General features: G+C 50.1%; 1 protein-coding gene and 1 pseudogene across 1 annotated transcript; both read left to right on the plus strand.

Annotated features, from left to right (window-relative positions):
• The first annotated feature begins 265 nt into the window (after positions 1-265).
• Positions 266-5,184, plus strand: TMEM247 (transmembrane protein 247). Its single transcript, XM_077749200.1, has 3 exons — positions 266-449; positions 1,139-1,477; positions 4,945-5,184. The coding sequence occupies exons 1-3, from the start codon at positions 333-335 to the stop codon at positions 5,182-5,184; spliced, it is 696 nt and encodes a 231-aa protein (XP_077605326.1). The 5' UTR covers positions 266-332.
• A 1,253-nt stretch (positions 5,185-6,437) lies between these two features.
• The window catches only part of LOC144219244 (small ubiquitin-related modifier 3-like), a 17,699-nt pseudogene continuing 4,182 nt past the window's right edge, over positions 6,438-19,954 (plus strand).

A 19,954-nucleotide genomic window follows, 5' to 3' on the forward strand; every position in this document is an offset into this window, starting at 1 on the left:
CCCACCTCAGTAAATAAACATACACACATAAATATAAAGGAGGAACCCAAGGGAAGAGATTTCAAATGATGGTACTCTGGATTTCAAGTGGAGGAAATCTAGCTTTGAAAGCAGTCCCTAGGGTGGCAAAAACTCATCCAGCAGTTCTTAATCCTGGACCTCAAAGGTGTGTCACACCCCCTGCCAAAGGGGCCCTAGCAACTAGTAGAATGTGGGTTATTATGAGAGCAGGGCATTGTGATGGTGGCCCGGCTGTGGAATCCAGTGAAACCAAATGTCAGCACCTCAAAAGATGTCCTTTGGCCCCAGCTGGCAGCATTGTGGTTTTCTGGATGGCAGCAGAGGACAGGGAATCAATGGAAGCCCGGGGAGCGGGAGAAAGCTGTCCAACCTTCCCCAAGGTGGTGCCTGGTGACCCCATGTCTGAAGGGAAATCAAGGCCTTCTTTGGTAAGGGGGGGCGGGGGTGCCTCATGTCACTGCCCCAGCCTGTCCCTACATGGGGAGGACAGTGTTGTGGGAACACGTGAATAGGAGCTGAGTACTAGGGGAGCCCAGAGAGCAGCTACCAAGACAGGTGATGTGCATCCCACCCCCACAACAGGCCCCCAGCTGTCACCAGGGACCAGGTAGCTCTTGATAAGATTGTGAAGTCACGCAAAGCTGGCTTTGGTCTCTCCCACCCAGCACCCCATTCAGGGTCCTTGCCTCTCTCTGTGAATGGGACCTGGCCACCCCCATAGCCTTTTCTGTTGGTCTCCTACGTTGAGGTTCCTCCCTCTGTAGCCCAGGGAGCACCCAGTGTGTAACTGGTCTCAAAGTTAGATAGACTGGGGGGTAGGAAAGTTTCACTGGTGGTGATTTGAAAGTTATCAGGAAGACTGGCTTCTACCTCAACGCCCCAAGCCTCCCCTTGCAACTCCGGGGTGCCATTCCTTCCCTCAGTGCACCCTGTCCTTCCCTGTAACTCTCGGGTCCTGATAGCTCTGGTTAGAACTCAGTCTAGATCCTTACAGGGCATAGCCCTCTTTCACACGCCCCGCCCACTGTGGCCCGGGGTTGCGGATGTGCGGTGGGGGCTGGGCGCTGCCCCAGGGCCACTCCTCACTGGCCCCGGAGTCACCCCTTCGCTGCTCCAGGAGGCCGAGTCCCCGAAGCCAGACTCTTCCTACGACTACCTGGAGGAGACGGAAGCTTGCGAGGCCGGAGGCGGCTCGGGGCCGCCCAAGTCCCTGTCCTCGAAGGCCGCTCCCATCGCCAAGGGCCAGGCAGGGGACGGACCCGAGCTCGAGGAGCTGCCTCCGGCCCTGGCCGCCCCCGGGACGCCGGGACCCCAGTGCAAGGCCGAGATGGAGCTGGAGAAGGTGCGCATGGAGTTCGAGCTCACGCGGCTCAGGTACCTGCACGAGGAGAGCGAGCGCCAGCGGCAGCACGAGGAGGTGATGGAGCAGTTGCAGCAGCAGGCCATGCCCCGCCTGGTAGGTGCCGGGAAAGTGGGGGCGCTGGCCAGCAGCCCGCAGGTCCCGCTGCGTGGCGAGGCCGCCTGACCTGCCTCACCCCTACACCCGGCCCGGGGCCAGAGATGGGCTGCTGGCTGCTTTAGAGCTGCCCTGCTAGGCTGAGATCCACTCTTTAAGGAGAGTTGACCCTGACCCTGGAGGGGCCCGGGAACCACCCGTCTACCCACCTGTCCCCAGCTTTCCTTCTCAGGGAAAAGCCTTTTACATCTTTGCACCACTCTCTAGTCCTCTCTGCCTTTCATGTAAGAGACCTGAGCCCTACTGCAGCCTGGTCAGTGCATTTTGATAAAATCATCACCTTCTTCCCCTTATCAGAGCTGCTCTGGTTCTGTTGGATTGCTCTGCCTTGGTGCCAACGAAAACTTTGACATCTTGTGGCAAGGAATGGGCTGCTCTCCCCTAATCTGTACTAAATGGAGATAAGAAAGACTATTCTTGATTAAATGGGATGCAAAGGGCTTAGCACTGTGTGATTGGGCCACCACAAGTCCTAAATTATGAAAGATGTCATTGTTTAAAGCACGTTGCCTGGGCTTTAAAATCAGACAGTCCTAGGTTAAAACTCTGGCTCTCTCGTGTATAAACTGCATGACGTTGGGCAAGTTACGAATCCTCCTTGAGCCTCACTTTGCTCATCTATAAAGTACCTACCTCATAGGGTTGTAGCAAGGATTCGGTAATAGGCTGCGTGTGAGGCGCTTTGCAATGAGCCTGGCACATTAGGTAAGCTATTACCGTTTTTATGTACTCACGCAATTCACTCCTTGACCCAAATGCAACAACTTACATTCATCACTGCAATTTTATTGGGATGTAATGTATTAGCCATGCTTCCCAGCTCTGAGTCATCCTCAATTCTGAGAAACTTGCCTTCTGTCTTTATCCAAATCATCGCTGTAATTGTTTAGGAGGATATGACCTAAAGTAAATACCACTGAAAGATCTCCCTACAGGTTAGCAACGTTCCATTAATCAGCACCCTTAAGTTAACATTTCATCCAGCTCACATTTCTCTGCCTTGTCCAAAATAACTATCTTGAGACATGCCATCAAATGGTTTCCCAGAATGAAGATATTACACTACCTCTAGCATTTCCCTAATTGACGGGTCATTTTTTTCTTAAGAAAAATGGGATTGGTTTTGCATGATTTGTTTTCAAGGAACACATGCTGGCTTTTAACAATCATTTTTTTTCTTGCTCACAAAATACCTGCTTAATTATACATCGAATGGTTTTGCTGAGCCAAGTCAAGCTGATGGAAGTAGGATCTCCAGAATCCCATCTTCTTTACGCCCGCTTTTAAAAAATCTAGCAAGTACCTGCTTGCCTCTAAGATTCTGGCACATTTCCTGAGAGTTTTGATTTCTCACAAATAAGTTCCATGTCCAAGCTTGGGGTTTTAGTCTCAGTATCCTGGGGTAAAATGTGTCCCAACCTGGAGTCTAAAACTACTTAAAGCCCCTGTGGTTAAGGTACTGTGCCTTTGCTCTATGCCATATTTGTTTTCCCTATTTTGGTTTGAAAAGCTTACTCTTGTTGGATGAGCTGGAATCCCTGGGTGTATGTATAGTCCTATCTGCTGTCTGTCTTCTGCTCAAAAGATAGACCATTGAAAGTGCTGTGAAGAGTCTAAAAGGTTTCACAGATGCATGTTTGGTTGTCAAAATCATAATTATCACCCATCAGCATTTCAGACGGAAAGCACATGCTGGCTGCTTTTGGCCACTGGAAATCCACGGACCCAGAGCCGTAGCAGGTCTGCAGGTGCCTGGTAGGGTCGGTGCAGCCTCCCCTCCCGCCAGAACACCGGGCTTCTTCCTCTGGTCTTCAGCCTGCCTTGCTATTCGTTTCAGAAATGGCATCACCAGAGTCATTTCCTTTATTTGCCCTCACATTTTATGTGGTGTGTCCCAAACCGCTGTCTTTGGTGATAGTTACAAAAGTATTTCATATGTTGTGCATTTACTGACAGGTGGAGAGCTGACTTGATTTTTTTTTTTGTGCCAAAATATTTTTAACTTTAATGAAGTTTTTTGTTTTTGTTTTTGTTTTTTTTACAGATAGTTTATTGTCAAGTTGGTTTCCATATAACACCCGGTGCTCATCCCCACAAGTGCCCTCCTCCATGCCCATCTCCCCCCTCCCCCCCACACCCATCAGTCCTCAGTTTGTTCTCAGCATTCGTCTCTCATGGTTTGCCTCTCTCCCTCTCCCCCACCATCCCTCCCCTTCTTCTCCCCCATTGTCTTCCGTCGAGTTCCTCCTAATCCTCCTATACGTGCAAACATGTGATATTTGTCCTTCTCTGCCTGACTTACTTCGCTAAGCATAACACCCTCAAGGTGCATGCATGTTGCTACACATGGCCAGATTTCATTCCTTCTCATTGCCATGTAGTGTTCCATGGTATAGATAAACCACATCTTCTTGATCCATTTGTCCGTTGATGGACACTTAGACTCTTTCCATGTTTTGAGCTGACTTGATTTTTAAGCCCCCTCCCCACTCTCTCTTCTGGATGAATGGGTACGTAGATCGATTTCATTGTATTGAAAAGTATCTCTGTATGTTTCTAGCTAGCTGAGGGTATCGCAGCTCCTGCCATCTGCCTGCTTACAAAAAAACATGGCAAGATTTTAAAAGATATTTTAGAGAATAAACCATGGGTGATGCCTTCTTAGCTATAGATCAAAATAGTTATATCAGCTTTTTTGCTGTACTTCTATGTTGATGCTCTCTACTGTCAAAATGGAGGCTTGTTGGATCTCAATTCTATAGAGTCCAAAAATGAGCAGCAAGAACACAGGCAGAGTCAGCCAGACCTAACTCGAGCTGCTTTCCTCCAGCTCAATACCGTGAGGGTTTGGGGAGGTGTCTCCCCACAGGGAGACCCAAGCTTAGGCTGATAGGCCACAGATGGACCCCGTGAGACATATGCCAGGACAAGAGATCAGAAACAGTCACTTGCGCCCAAGGACGCCCTCTCATTGTGCCGCTGTCCAGAAAACAAGGCCGAGTGTCAGGGCGAACCGTCCAGAGAACTTTCCCAAGAACCCAGCATCCAGATCTGGGGATCTCAGAGTCAGAGAGAGACTGCCGCCTGTGTGGCTCGGCCGCAGCACGGGACGCACAAAGAAGGGAAGGTGCCACCTGGCGCCTGGCTCAGGAAGGCTCAGGGCAGACTCGGGAAGTGACAACCCCGAAGTTCCTGCACATGCCGGTGACCTCACCAGGAATGGCTCAGCTCTTGGCCCACTCTTCCTCTCGCGGTCTTGCGGGAGGGCGGGAGGCACCTTTCCTCGGGGATGGAAGACAACCTGCCCCAGGTCCCATTCCGGAGGGGACAGGAGCAAGACGGACACAGAGACCTGCCTGGCGCCGGAGCCCGGCTTGGCCAGCCCCTCTCTCTTCTTTCCCCCACAGTTCTCGGGAGGCCTCCAGGACCTCCTGCTCCCCCAGAACCAGTTTGCCATGTTCCTGTACTGCTTCATCTTTATACACATAATCTATGTCACCAAGGAGATGGTCTTCTTCCTCTTCTCCAAGCACTACCTGTTCTGCATCGCGGCCATTTTGCTCTGTTTGATTAAAACTTTACGGTCCTATTTCCAGGTGCTTTCGCTCCCTCCATCACTGGGAACCTCCATGCTGGACGGTAATTAGGACATGATCCAAGTTGGCCCGTGGCCTCCCCTCCTCCTCCTTCCCTCACAGGAGGCTCCCTCCAGTCAGAACTGGCTGTTAGGAAAGGCTCTGCTATCAACCATTTACATGTTAGTGTGAAGAAATGTGTTCAGGCCTTGTTCTAAGCCTGAGTTCTCAGTCTGATTGAAGATACTTCACGTCCTAAGAGGAGGAGTTTAGAAGTTATCAAGCTAGGGAGGTATCTAGAGAGAGAAGGGGTTTAGAAAGCCTTTCCAGAATCACAGAAATCATACTATGACCAGGTTGGTTTGGGGTCCACCACATCTACTCACTTGCGTAGATCTTCTCTGAGGTGGGGGCTGCCGCAGCAGGCCCGGGATAAGGCCCCCAAAGATGCACATGTCCCAGTCCCCAGAACCTGTGAATACTCACCTTACATAGCAAAAGAGACTCTGGGATGTGATTAAAAGGCCTTACCATGGGGAGACGAGCCTGGAGTATTCCACGGGCCCAACGTAATCACAAGGGTTTTACAAGAGGGAAGACAGGACGGTGAGCGTCAGAGAAGGAGATATGACCTCGGAGAAGGGGAGGTAGGAATGAGCCGAGGAACGCAGGCAGCCTTTTAGAAAAGGCACAGAAATGAATTTTCTCCGAGAGCCACCAGAAAGAACGTAGCTCTGCCAACCCATTTTAGACAGACCTGTAGACCGCCAGCACTGTGAGGGAATAAATCTGAGTTGCTTTCAGCCACAAAGTGGGTAGTACTGTGTTACAGCAGCAGCAGGGAACTCATACGGGAGCCAAGACTCCTCAAGCTCTTTCCAGTTCTGCAAACATGTCAGGAGAGCAGCACAGGCCACGGGCTAGAGTCCATTTAACACTGGGCATGAGGAGGACTGCTAGGGGCCTACCCTCAGGCAACAGGCAGTCGGGAGAAAGCCTCTGAAGCCCCAGGGAGCCCAGGACGGGCCTATCCCTACCTTTGAGCAGTGCCTGCTCCCAGGCAACCGGGGAAGGGGGCTCAAACCCCTGACCCCGCCCGGAGCAAGTCTGCAGTGCTCTTGAGTGAAAAGTAAGAGGAGGAAAAAAAAAAAAACAGGCCACACAGCTCAACCCTCAAATCCCAGACACACATGCACACACAGACACACACGCAGATGCATAGCAAATAAACAGAGACACACATAATCCCCCACCCCCAAATAAACAGGCGGCAGCAATGGAAAGGAGCCGACCTTGAACATTAGAGGGTCCAGAATAGGCACAAGATGGAGTTCCCGGTATGTATATAACAAAGAGTTTTACTCCCCCATCGCCAACACCCTACCCATCCTCTAACACACACCACACACACATACACACACCACACACCCACACCACATACCACACACACATACACACACCCCAAACACACCACTAGTAGCCGTCAGCTGCTCCGGCCGCACCAGCCCCACGGGGGAGGACTGGCACCTGGCTAAGGCACAGGACGCCCTCGGGAAAATGCAGCAAACGGAACGAGGGTGGACAGAGTTCTGTTATCAGTCAAGTCTGTCATAACCCCTCCTCTTCTGGAGCACAGAGCTCGGCCCGAAGAAGGACGAAAGAGTAGGTTCTGTCTCCTTGGGCTCCGTGATTGATACTCAGTGGAGACACAGGAAAAAAAGAGCAGTGCCCTGGGATTCGGTGTCAGTACACATTATCGTGCCATCTAAGTCTGTGGTGACTCCTCACCCCCCACCCAGGTCAGGGCACCCACTCCCATTCACAGCTGCATGTGCCGGTTATTTACCTGAAAGTCAGAAAAGTCTCGTTTCTCATCAAACCCTGAATGATAGGCTATGGGCCCTCTCTCAGTCATCTTATTTGATCTGGGCTTCTGGGTGGGGGGTGGGGGGGACTGAGGTAGGAGGAGAAGGAAGTCAGGATAGCAGAAAGTCTAAGGCCCGGGTATTTGTTATAGCAGATGGAACTGGGAGTTTGTGAAATATACCAAGTGCTGCAAGGCCGTTTAGTTCATCGCCCTGTTGCCAGGTAAACGGGACTTAAATACATCCATTTTCCTTACAGATCTTCAGAGGAAGACTTAAGTATTTCCCTTGATCAGTTAAGTTAGCATCCCATCTTTACCAAGGGGCATAATATCTTCCTTCTATTCCTCCTCCTATGGCTGAAGACTGAAGCCCATAGTGTCAGATATGCCCTCTGGGAAAATGAGAACAGCTCATGGTCACTCCTCAAACTTGGTAACGTTCCCCTGGTTCAAATTCAGAGCAGAACATCAGAAGGGAGAGAGATGAAGGTGAAGAGAGTCGCACAGGATAGGAAGAAGGCACAGCCGCGGCGTTACCAAGCAGACAAGTCAACATCCAAGCATATCTTGAACACCTCCAATGTGCCAGGCACTTGACTAAATGTTTTATGGAGACTATCTTCACCAAAACCCTGGGAGGAACACATGCATACTATCTCCATTTCACAGATAAGGATACTGAGGCTCAGGGAGGCTAAATGACTTACCTCAAATCATCTTAGATCTCAAGTCTGACTCCCAAACACATGGCCTTTCTACACAACCATGCTCCCGTGACCCTGCCTTGAAGGATTTCACAGCCTTGCTGGCAAGATGAGGTTAACATACACGAAAATGTAAGGACACTGTCAGCACACAGACCTCAGTGGTGAAGGACATCAAAGGAGAGCTCCCTGGAGCCCAGGATGACAGGAAGACTCCTCAAAAGAGCAGCCCACAAGAGCAGGGAAGCCTGGGACAGGCAGAAAGGAGGAGAGGGAAACCACAGAAACCTAGGTCAGGGCGGAAGTGTATACAGTGTGCAGAAGAAAGAGAAGGCTCATCCTGCTCCAATACATGGTGTGAGGGGTAAGAGGCCTGGAAAGTTGATAAAAGACCAAATGTTATGGTCTTGAATGTTGGTCTAAGGAATATGAACTTAATCCCTTGGGAACCAGGGAATCCTTCAAGATTATAGAGTGAGATAGAAACCTCCCTCCCTCTGCCAAATAAAGGGGGAAAAATATTTCCTTTCCCCCTCAGGACCATGTTCTTGCCTTGACCACCTGGAGGACTGCATTCAGCTGTAAAAGAAACTCAGCCGTAACAGCTTAACCAGATAGAGATTTATGTTTATCACATACTAAGAAGCCCCCAGTAAAACAGTGTGTGACTGGTGAAATTGCTCTAGGAAATTAGAGGGGACCCAGGCTAAACACTCCACCATCCTTAGCACTCAGCTTTTATCCTTCCCACCCCATGCCCTTCAGCCCCATGATCATAAAATGGTTGCTGCCGCTCCAGGTACCACATCCACAACTCCAGGTCAGAGAAGAGAGGAAAGAAAAGGGGCAGCTTTTAAAAGCTTTCTAGAAAGACTCACCTAGAGACTTCTGCTTACATCTCATTGGTCAGACTGGGTCATGTGGGGGCTCCTAGCTGCAGGTTATCTGAGACGGTAAGTTTCTTACCTGGGCACTATTGCAGCCTTGAACAAAATTAGGATTCTGACAATGTGGGGGGAGGGTGAGATATGGATATTGAATAAGCAAATAACTATGTCTACCATACCCTGCTTTCTAAGACCCAGCTTCCATCTCAGCCCTGCGCTGGTCTTTGGTGGGGTTGAGACATGGGTTAGGGACACAGTCCGGGCCTGGCCGACTGCAGCACTACTGCCCTAAGGCCTCATTCACATACCACAGCAGGAAGGTCACAGACCTTTTCTCTGGACACATGACTAGAGCAGTTCTGCCTGCCTTCATCCTCCTGACCTCTGCTTGAAGTCCCACGGCCATACACATTCAGGACAGCAGCCCTGGTGGGGCGGGGGGAGGGGGGCTAGGAGGGAACACCCCTCTGTGCTGAGTGCCCTCAGCAAAGCTGCAAGAGACAAGTTTGCTCTTAGAGTCCCTGCCCCTCCTGAGTCCCAGATTCCACAGAACTGAGCCCAATGCCTCCACTCCCCATCTCTCTGGTCAGCCCCCTCGCACGGAGCTGCTAAAGACAGGGTGTAACAGATCCTACACCTTACAAAGGTCCGCTCAGCTTTAGTCCAAGCAATCAGCACTAATAGTAAACTTTCAGGCAGGCTTGGGGAGGGAAAGATGGAAGAATGGGAGTCGCCACCCCAAACCCAAGGACAAAACCAGAATCCTGGAGACTGCTGGCGCCTGCAGGAGGGAAGAGGAAACAGGCTTGGTCCCAAAGGCCACTTCCTGGCGCTTTCTCTAACCCCACTTGAGCAGGTGACTGCAGGCAAATTGGTTAAGGTTTCTAGGCTTCTTTCCGATGACCTGTAAATTACCGAAACTCTTACTCAGTTTGGGAGAGAAAGGACCAAAGTCTAGGGTCTGACTTCAGAATTCTGGTTTAATTGATCTGATCTGGGTTCAGTCGCTTCAAAAGTGCCCCAGTTGATTGCAATGTGCAGCCGTATTGTAAAACCTAACTCCTGGCTCCTCGACCTGTGATCTGAAGACCAGCAGCAGTCAGCATTGCCTGGGGCATCACAGAAATGCAGCATCCCAGCCCCCGCTGGCCAGACCCCACTGTGACAGCGCCATTTGACAATATCCCTAGGGATTCTCAGGAGAAGTATTAGTCTAGGTGACGTGACTCAATTCGGCCTGTCCTCTGTTACGAAGATACAGCTCTTGGCCTGGAAGATCTTCCAGAAGGGGCTGTGGAGGCAAGATAGGTAGGAGAAGGAAGACAACCAAGGATGTAGCCCCTAGAAGTGCTGGAGGGGGAGGGGCCGGGGCCCGCAACATCTGGCACAGCCCAGGGTGGCCTTGCATCTGCCCCTCCTCCCCCTGTGCCTTTTCATGAACCGTGGCTCTGGGCTTCCGAGGAACCAAATGATTTCCCCCAGCACTCAGGGATTTACGAGAAACTTCCGGAATCCCCCCAGTCCTGTCTCTGCCTCTGTCCCTTTTTTGATCTAGCTTCTGTGTGTGGAGCTTGGGAAAATCTTGCTAATACACATTCATTCATTATTTAAAGGTCGCCACTGTTCCTTCAGGAAGGTTAAGCATGATTAAAAGTTGGGATTTTTCCACAGGGCACAGCAGCAAAGCTAGGGCTCCCGCATTTTTTCAGCTGTTTTAGCCAAGCCTTGTTGCATAATTTAAAGTCTGTGACTTATTTAGATTTAATTAGCCAAAGGAGCAGCAGCTGAGGCTCACTAGTCAGTATTTATTAAGCACCCTCAAAGGGCTTGGTAGCTCTTTAGAGCAAAGAGCAGGGTCAGCTTTGGACTTGCAAATTTCCCACACTTAAGCAGGCAGGGTCACAGATAGTGCCAGCAGGTAGCACTTTTGTTCCTCAAGGAGAACAGAGGGGTGGCATCATAGAGCCTGTGGTCAAGGGACAAATGCCCACATAAGGCCTTCTCCTCAGCCTTGAGTCTTAGCCACCTCACGGGGCTGGAGTGACAGGGAAGTATGATGGGGGGGGGGATGGTTAATGCAGAGCAATACAAATGAGAGGTGCTAGTGAGAGAGAAGCAGGGAATGTGTCAGGATCGCCACCTAACATGAAGAGCTAGGAGAAGTGGAGGGAACAGGCTCCCGATTTGTGACGCCCAGCATGAAAGACAGTGCCAGGTCCTTTGTTCAAAAGAGCCTGAAACCAAGTGTACCCTCCACCCCCCACAATGGCGGCGGTCCCCCTGAGCACAGCAGGGGCCACAGCCCTGCTGGCTGGCCCGTGGGGCCAGACCCGAGGTAGATGAGGAGACCCTCAGGGTACAGAGGCTATGTCCCTGGGCACCCCATCAGCCAGAGGGAGGGAGTGGGCTCCGTGCCTTTTGATAAAGATGCAGGGGGGGAGGGGGGACCCTGGGAGCAGACTCAAGAGGCTGAGTCTGGTGATCTGTGGGGAGGACAGGCGTTCTCCCAGGCCAGGCAGGCCCCTGGTCCACCCACCGGCTGGAGAAGCAGAGTCCTGCAGGAGGAAGCTAGAGCTCGGCTCGGCTCGGGCTCCAGGCTCTTGCCCCAGGCTCCGCAGCTGCGAATCACAGGACCTCACCTCAGGCTCTCCAAGTCTTCCTCCGGGGCATTTCCCCCTCTTGGCCTCCGCCCCCAGCCCCACTCCACTAATCATTTTTCTCTGGACTCGAAAATCCCAAAACAGGAGAATAAAGCTCCACTTTTACCCCTATGAGCCTCACTTGTATCAAATGACACAGTCCGTTTCCCTCAAACTTTTCATCAAAGGAGCCATTGTAGGGTCCTGGGACAGAGAGCAGGCCTTGGAAGCCGGCCACCAGGAAGCCGTGCAGAAAGTGCTGAGCAAGGCGACCCTGGATGAGAAGGTGGAGGGGGAGGTGTTTCAGGAGCTGCTCCCCACCCCCAGGAAGGGCCCGGGCATGCAAGTGGGGGGTGGGGGGCGGGGCAGGGGGCCTCCCAAACACGGAGCAGCTCTTCTCCAAGTAACCCTGGCCAAGACCAAGTTGTGAGAGCAGTTAATACCTAATACCTGGGGACTTAACAGTGCTTAACAAATAAATGAACAATCCACTGAACAAAAGGGTGCAAGAGGCAATCTGAGACCAGCGGGGAGAGGTAAAGCATCATGTGGAAGGCGTCCGGGAGTGCCCTGTCCAGTGTGCTCCGTGTCTATTTCATCCCGGCCATACTCCAGGGAGCAAGCACTATTACCATCCCCACTCTGCATATGGGAAAACTCACTCAGGGAGGTTCGGGATTTGCCTGAGCTTACTCAGCCAGAGAAGGTGGCAGAGACAGCAAACACGGCAAGGAGGAGCTAAAAGCTGATTTTAAAAGAACAAATCAGGGTGCCTGCGTGGCTCAGTCGGTTAAGTGCTGACTTTGGCTCAGGTCGTGGTCTCACAGTTGGTGGGTTTGAGCCCCGCATTGTGCTCTACGATGACAGCTCAGAACCTGGAGCCTGCTTTGGATTCTGTGTCTCCCTCTGTCTCCCTCTGGTGCTCTGTCTCTCAAAAATGAACATAAAAAATTAAAATAAAATAAAAAATAAGAACAAATCTATGTCTTATCCATTTGGGTTTGTGAGTGAAGATTCAGAGCTTCTTTGATAACATATATAAAGAGCACCATTATTATATTTCCAGTCAACTTGTGCAGACCCACTGGGTCTCTCCAAATATGTATATCTAGGGGCAGCTTCAAAGCTATTGGCTTAAAAAGCTACCTTTCTGTTCCACCCAGTCTCTCCTTTCCTTCTGTGGAGGGCCATGTCTTTCTTTGAGAGGAGACAAGAATGTAAGTCTCCACTCACCGGCCCACCTGTTCCACACATACCCACCATTTTCTTGGGAGGTGAATGGGAGCTCCATACTCAAAGTCCTGGAGAGCTTCCTCTGGACCCCACCCAACATCCTCTGCTGGGTCTCTCAAATCAGGTGAGGGTCTGTAGTTGGCCTGGGGGTCTTGAAGACCCTCTTGAATCAGTCATGCCTGGCTCTGTTAAGAACCGGGTACTATGACAGGTGTATAAAAGAAGAGGGAGGTGGTCAGACCCAGCGAGAAATCTTAGGGTTCACTCTCACCGACTTTCACTTCTGGGTGATTTCTATATCCTCACAAACACAAAGAACAACCACCCGCCCCCCCTCCCCCAACCAGCTCCATCAGCTGACATCAGAACTTGCCTGAGTGGCTTCCCAGAAAATGATGAGCTTTGACTGGAAGACCCCGGAAGCACAGCAAAGTGTAGAAAGCTGACATCAGGCTTCCTCCAGAGAACTCCAGATAAGTGCCCTAAGCAAACCACCCAGTGAGGAACAATCCTGATTCTCAAAACAGATCAGCTGGGGCAGGAATCAAAGCCTGGGATGCCCAGAGGTCCCAGGTGGAGCCAGGAAACAGGAAAACTGGTCAGGTGTGTGGTCTGTGCAAGTGAGGTAGCCCCTACACCCCTCCTGCCCCACCCACTTTCACCATGTAAAGATGCTAGACCCATGTCCAGATTAAGTACAGCCAGGAACCCAGGTCTTTTTTTTTTTTTAAGTAATACCTGCTGATTTTGAACTGTTTTTGAACTGTTGGTTTTTTCCCCCTCCCACCCCATACTATGGACCTAACAGAAGTCTATGGGCTCAGTGGCTCACAATCTCTCAACTCGAGACATGATTTCCCTTATGATACAGTCTCTCACTCAGAGACCTGCTGGGGGATTTCTTTAAACAGAAAGCTTTCCTAGTACAAAAATAGAATGTGATTCACTCCAGCAGTGTTTAAGCACGGAAGCGGCAGTAAGGGATCCTTCTTCCCTCCACAATCGCCTCACCTTGAGGTGTTTCAAGAGACTGATTTCTTAATGCATTTCAAATCCAGTTAGAGTGGCAGAAATCTAATTTCCATACAACTTCTTGAAGGAAGATGGGAATTGGGGCTCCAGCCTGGATCAGGATTAAAGCAGGGGCAGGCCCCTGGAAGCAGGTGAGACAGGAGAGCGTGTCGAGGGTGGAGGGCTGGGCTGAGTACCAGGCTGAGTGATGTGCAGGGAGGGTGGCAACGGCTCTGTGAGGTTGGTCAGACAGAGTGGTGGGGCCTGGGGACCAGAGCTAGCTGGAGAGGGGATGAGGAGGAGGGAGCATCATTAGTTGCCATGGTGACAGAGGAATAAGGAAAGGGGGAGTAAGAGTGGGGGGTGGATCTCAGAGAAAAGCTATGTTGTGCTGCTGCCTACAACCAGCTCTCCCCTCTCCACCCAGGCACCTCTCTATGACTCCTTGCCTACGGCTGTCCTCTCATCCCTCCCCCACCCGACTCTGCTCATCCCTGGCACAGATAAATTACTATGAAGTTACATGAAGGACATTTAGATTTGAAACATGGGTAGGATGGATGGGTATCTACTTACTGTGCCTCTGGGTCTCCAAAAGCCCTCTTGAATTAAAATGTGTTCTCCACACGAGATGCTGGCGAGGATGTGGAGAAACGGGCACCCTCTTACACTGTTGGTGGGAATGTAAACTGGTACAGCCCCTCTGGAAAACAGTGTGGAGGTTCCTCAAAAAATTAACAATAGAACTCCCCTATGACCCAGCAATAGCACTGCTAGGAATTGACTCAAGGGATATAGAAATGCTGAGACATAGGAGCACATGTACCCCAATGTTCATAGCAGCACTCTCAACAATAGCCAAAACATGGAAAGAGCCTAAGTGTCCATCAACGGACGAATGGATCAAGAAGATGTGGTTTATCTATACCATGGAATACTACATGGCAATGAGAAACAATGAAATCTGGCCATGTGTAGCAACATGGATGGACCTTGAGGGTGTTATGCTGAGCGAAATAAGTCAGGCAGAGAAGGACAAATATCATATGTTTGCACGTATAGGAGGATTAGGAGGAACTTGACGGAGGAACAAGCGGGAGAAGAAAGGGGGAAATGGTGGGGGAAAGGGAGAGAAGCAAACCATGAGAGACTCTTGAATGCTGACCAAAACAGAACTGATGGATGGAGGGGGGAGGGGGGAGGGGCATGGAGGAGGGCACTCGTGGGGATGAGCACTGGGTGTTATGTGCAAACTAATTTGACAATAAACTATTTGTAAAAAAAAAAAAGTGTTCTCCATTGTCCTGCCATAAAGCCTATAATTCCACCAACAGGGCAACATTTCTTGGATAAGAATTTGTTCATGGTCAATTACAAGCCCTTTTTAGGAAGGAATATCAATTTCTAGAATCTCATAAGGAATTAGTCTATCACATGGAGCAGAGATCTCCACCTCAGCCTAGGCTTGTCTACCAGCAGGGTTTAGACATATCTGAACATGTATGATAAACTCATGTGGCCGACCCCAGACAGGCCAGTTCGTGGGATGGTTCCAGTGATATCTGCTGTGCATGTCCAGCATTTATTTCCCCTTTTCTTATGGGGAGCTCCCTATTCCCTAATCTTAGTCCATGAGGTACGGGTGCACTGATTTCCAGTCAAGGGTGGGCCCAAGACCCAGACCAGCCAATCAGAACATTCCATCTCCTGGTCCAAATGATTAGTTCATGTGTGAACATGTGACCCAAGCCTGACCCGGGACTTTTGCTAGAGGTCTAGGAAGATGAGCTCTGACTGAGTAGACAGTATGCCCAGAGCAGCTGGTGGCCATCTTATTCCATTAGTGGAAAGCCTGCCTGAGATTAAAGACTACAAAGAGAAGAGTAGAACCAAGAAAGAGATAAGGAGACACTGACAGGGAAAGACAGGTGGGAAGGAGGAGGAGGAGAGAGAATGAAATGAGTCCTTGTCGGCAAGATTTGAGCTCCTGGATCCACCAAAAACGAGGGACATCCCTAAGCTTTTCAGATGCTTTTAACACTGATTTGAATTGGGTGTCTGTTACTTGGAGCCAAGTGTTCTGAATCATGCAAGGGCTTTCCCATTTGGCTAAGGAAAGGAGGATTATAGGAGTTGGAACCTGGGGTCAGCAACAGCTAATGAAGGAAATATGGCATCTCTTGCCAGCCTGTCCTGTGGAGAAAGATGTGGAGATGAACCTGAACCAGGGAGCCTGGGAGACATGGAGAGGGATGGAATTCTCATGTGCGCAACCTCAGCAGGAAAGGGAGCCACCTCCCCACTTCTTGTGGGAAGACAGCCCTGCTCTGGCACTATGAGGGGTTGAGGGGCTCATAACAGGGCCAGGGGAAATGGTGGCGGAGCCTCACTGCGAGAGGACCTCCTGGGGGAAGCTCCCCTGAGCGAACATAGGCTCTGTATTACCAACACACAGAGCCCCGTGCTCACAAGTGGGCCCAGGAAAAGACTGTGAAAGGTCTGGTGCAACCCAAATGTCCATCAACTGGTGGGTGGATAACTAAAACCCGGAATATCTGTAAAACGGAATATTATCTGGTGATATAAAGGAATAAAGCACTGACACATGCTATGACATGAATGAACCTTGAAAATACTATGCTAAGTGACTGAAGCCAATCACGAAGGACCACATATTGTATGATTCTATTTATATGAAATGTCCAGAACAGGCAAATCTATAGAAAGAAAGCAGCTCAGGGGTGGGGGAATAAGAGGATTTGAGGGTGACATGCAGGCTCTCTTTGGGGGTGATGGAATGTTCTAAAATGGATTGTGGTGATGGTCACCCAACTCTGAATGTACTGAAAGTCATTGAACTCTACACTTTAAGTGGCTGAATTGTATGGTATATGAATTACAGCTCATTAAAGCTGTTACCCAAAAAAGGTCTTGAAATTCCCACCCAGTGTATGGTGGGGGTGAGAGTAGGGGGTCAGTCTCCAGAAGGCCCAGGACACATCTTGCAGCTGCTGCTGCTTGGGGAGTCAGTTCTGCCCTTAGACCCAGAGTACTCTGGACTGGGACCTTAAGAGGGCTCCATTCTGGCTCATTTCCTCCCCCATGGGGTAAGGAGCCTGTGGGGTCGAGTGGACACATCCACCACACTCACACCATATTCCTAGACCATACTCTGAGTACACAGGACCCAGAAACTCCTTGCCCAAAAGACCCCAAACCTTTTTTTTTTTTTAGAACCTGCAGTCTTATTCCCCAGGTCCATCTTCCCAGGGTAGACTGAACTGGGGGTGAGCATACCACCCATGGTGAGGTGAGAGGTATGATTTGAACATGGATACGTAGGCTGCAATGCCCATATCAGGCCCCTCAAATGGTGAGACAAGCTAGGGGTGAGAAGAGAAGTAGGGCAGGCCATGGGACACGGGNAACTTGACCTTCCAGCTCAGTATGAAGACATATTTTTCAAGACAATTTTCCAATTGAACATTTAACAATTGTTGGCTTCCTTTATTGTTATAAGAGATGTAAATACATGGTTTGATTACCTCCATTTGTCCTCTGGCAGCGGACCCCACAAATAGAAAGATCCGGCCTGCTAGGAGGTGCTAGTTTAAGGGGCCAAAAAAACCTTTCAGAGCTTTTCTTTCTCATGAATCCTGGTGTGGGCTAGTCCCTGCATTTATGAATTTGGGAAACACAGTTGGTAGACCCCTCGCTTCAGGCTGAAGAGAAAGCTGACATGTGCCCGCCCACAGCCTGCAAGTTTAAGGACTCCTCTCAAAGTCTTTCACCTGAGCCATGGCTTTCACCTGAGGCTCGGGCTAGTAGCAAGGTGCCATCTGGAGCTGGGGAGGCTCCATGAGTCTATGTCTAAGTCCGTGAGTCTAAGGGCTCCTGTGTCTGTCTGGCTCTCTCTTTTTGTTTGTTTTGTTTTTGATTTTTCGGATATGATGTAATAGGGTTCCACTGGCAAGGAATAATGGCGGAAGCTCACGAGAAACATCAGAGGGCAGGGCTGGGGCAGGCCAGAGGGTGTTCATTCATCTTCTTTCTGTATCATGGCCAAAATCCCCTAGCTAGAAGGACAGCGTTGCCCCAGGTAGGGGCAACAGTGTGCTCAGAGGCAAGAGCGTACCCCACATGGCCATGCAGGTGCGTGTGCAACACCCAGAGTGCCCAGCTGAGGGGACAAGTGAGAGCTGAAACGCAGCGCGCCCTCCCCCAGCCACGCCAGGCCCCGGCACCGGCTGCATCAGCCCAGAGGAAGGGGAGCCTTTTCCCTAGTCCAGAGGTATTTTGTGTTCCCCACCTCATGAGCTCATGACGCTGGCTCTGTCCAGAGGGGGGCTTTTTCTAACGACACGGGCGCCACAGAGGCCAGCCAAGGCCCCGTGACTGAGCACGCCCTGGGACGGAGAGGAGAGGCAAGCCAGTGAAGTAGCCCCCGCTCCCTCCTCAGCAACTCCAGCTTTCCCTGGCCCTGGTTGACCCACGGCACTTCTCCACTCTGGCCTGTGGGGAACCCCCCCAACCCTGTCCTGCTGGGGCCCTGCCCAGAAGAATGACAGGGAAGTTCTTTCAAGAGCTCAAAGTAGGCTGGACCCAAAGGAGAAGGAAAGCTCTGAGAGGAGAGCCTGGACCTGGAGTCGGACCACAGCCAGTGTGCGTGGGTTGGCATCACTGACGCTGCTACCCCTCCGTGGAAAGGCCCTGCAGTTAGGCAACCGCCCCTCAGGAAGGAACCTCTGCCCACAAGCACCCCCGCTCCTGCAAAGAGACATTCAGAACCTCCAGGAACTGCTTGCCCCATCGCTTCCCTTTCTCTGCCCACCCATCCAGCAGTGGGCCAGTAGAAACCAGGGTGCGGGGGCTCTCGGAGGTACACGAAGACCATCACAGCGCACATATTTTGGCGTGGGTCACTGTAAGAGCCTCACAAGATGAGCCCTCAACTCCCACACTCTCTTTCCCCTCATGTGTCCTGCCTGGGCGCAGGGAGGTCACTGAGGTCACGGTCCAGGGATGCTGCTGGTTCCCCTCCCACTTCCCATCTCATAATCACCCTTCTGCCACTTCTTGAAAGAAAGGCACTCTTCTCACCCATCCCAAATATTACCATGGGGCATGGACTTGGGAAAAAAATGGATGGTGCAAGGAAGCTGCAATCTGAATCCTGGTGTCCATATTGAGGAAAGGAATGACTAATGACTAGGCAAATCAACAAAGACTTCCAATTCTTCATTCAAAGCGAAGGAGAATCACTTCTCGTTGTCAGCTGACAGATTTTTAACGAACCACCCACATGATCTTTGACATATAACTCAAAAGGAATTTATAAAATTGATTGACATCGCTGTGACAAAACTCCTCATATTCCTTTGTACTTATGTATGTGAAAAGGTTTCTGAGCTCAGCACTTGTATCTATTAACACACACACACACATGCATAGAATTAACACTGAACCCTGACCTCATCAGCAATGAGTAATATTCATTCATGGATATATGAACTAATTGGGGCAGGAAAAAAAGCTTCATCTCTTTAAGAAATGTAGTTTCAATTAAGCTTTTTTTTATGCTTCCTTAGAATCTATTAAAGTTCCTAATAGCATTTGTTTTGATTAATTGTACACCAGTTGTCATGGTACAAACCCAGACAGAATATTCTCTAACATTTAGAATCTATGGTCCCAGAAAAGTTAAAAAATTAATTCATTTTATATACATGGTTTTAGGGGAGAAGAATGATGAGGCAATATATAGGAGTCATTCAATCATAAAATATATATGAGGATAAAATTCTGGAGGGGAAGTAGAATGAAAATATAAACTCAAGGGGAATAAAGAAAGATGACATTTTCCCTACAGTTAAGAACTTCACAAAATTTTTTTAAAAGGGTGGTGGTGGACATTCAATCACTGTAGTATTTCATCTGGAAATATTTTTCAGAGTTCTGAAATAGTTTTATTTTTCAGTGCACACATCAGAGAGCACACCCTATATAACTATACTATGAAAAAGAAAATTGAATGTTTGCTCCCACAAATGGGCAAGGGGTAGATTTTCACAATCTTTTTAGGAGTCTGCCAGAAAAACCTTTAGAGCCCCCGGGACCCCCAAGCTGGCTCTTGCCTGCAAGGAATGGGTGCCTAGAAAGAATGAAAACCCACAAGTTTGAATATGCTCCTAAATCTTGGGGACCTTGAGGCACCCTCAAAGCCGGGGGACTCTCTCTGGTGCTCGGTTGGTGGGAAATGGACCAAGGACATCTCCCTTCATCCAATCAATACTTTCCTCCTGTCTTTTTTGTTTTCTTCTTCTCCTCCTCCTCCTCCTCCTCCTCCTTCTCCTTTCTTCTTCTTCTTCCCCTTCCCATTCTCCTTCTTTTTTTAAGCATTCCTCTAAAATCTCAGTCTCTCCACTACAGATGTCCTGTTAGGTCGGTGAGAGCTGTGCCCTGGTTTGCCCCCGCGGCCTCCACCTCCGCTCTCCCCTAGGA

The sequence above is a fragment of the Crocuta crocuta genome, unplaced genomic scaffold (genome assembly GCF_008692635.1).
Source record: "Crocuta crocuta isolate KB4526 unplaced genomic scaffold, BGI_CrCroc_1.0 scaffold118, whole genome shotgun sequence".
Taxonomy (NCBI): Eukaryota; Metazoa; Chordata; class Mammalia; order Carnivora; family Hyaenidae; genus Crocuta; species Crocuta crocuta.

Coding starts and splice junctions, on each gene's coding strand:
- TMEM247 (XM_077749200.1), top strand. CDS start 333: ATGGCAGCAGAGGACAGGGAATCAATGGAAGCCCGGGGAGCGGGAGAA. Junction 450..1,138: donor GGAAATCAAGGCCTTCTTTG/GTAAGGGGGGGC, acceptor TCGCTGCTCCAG/GAGGCCGAGTCCCCGAAGCC. Junction 1,478..4,944: donor AGCAGGCCATGCCCCGCCTG/GTAGGTGCCGGG, acceptor TTTCCCCCACAG/TTCTCGGGAGGCCTCCAGGA.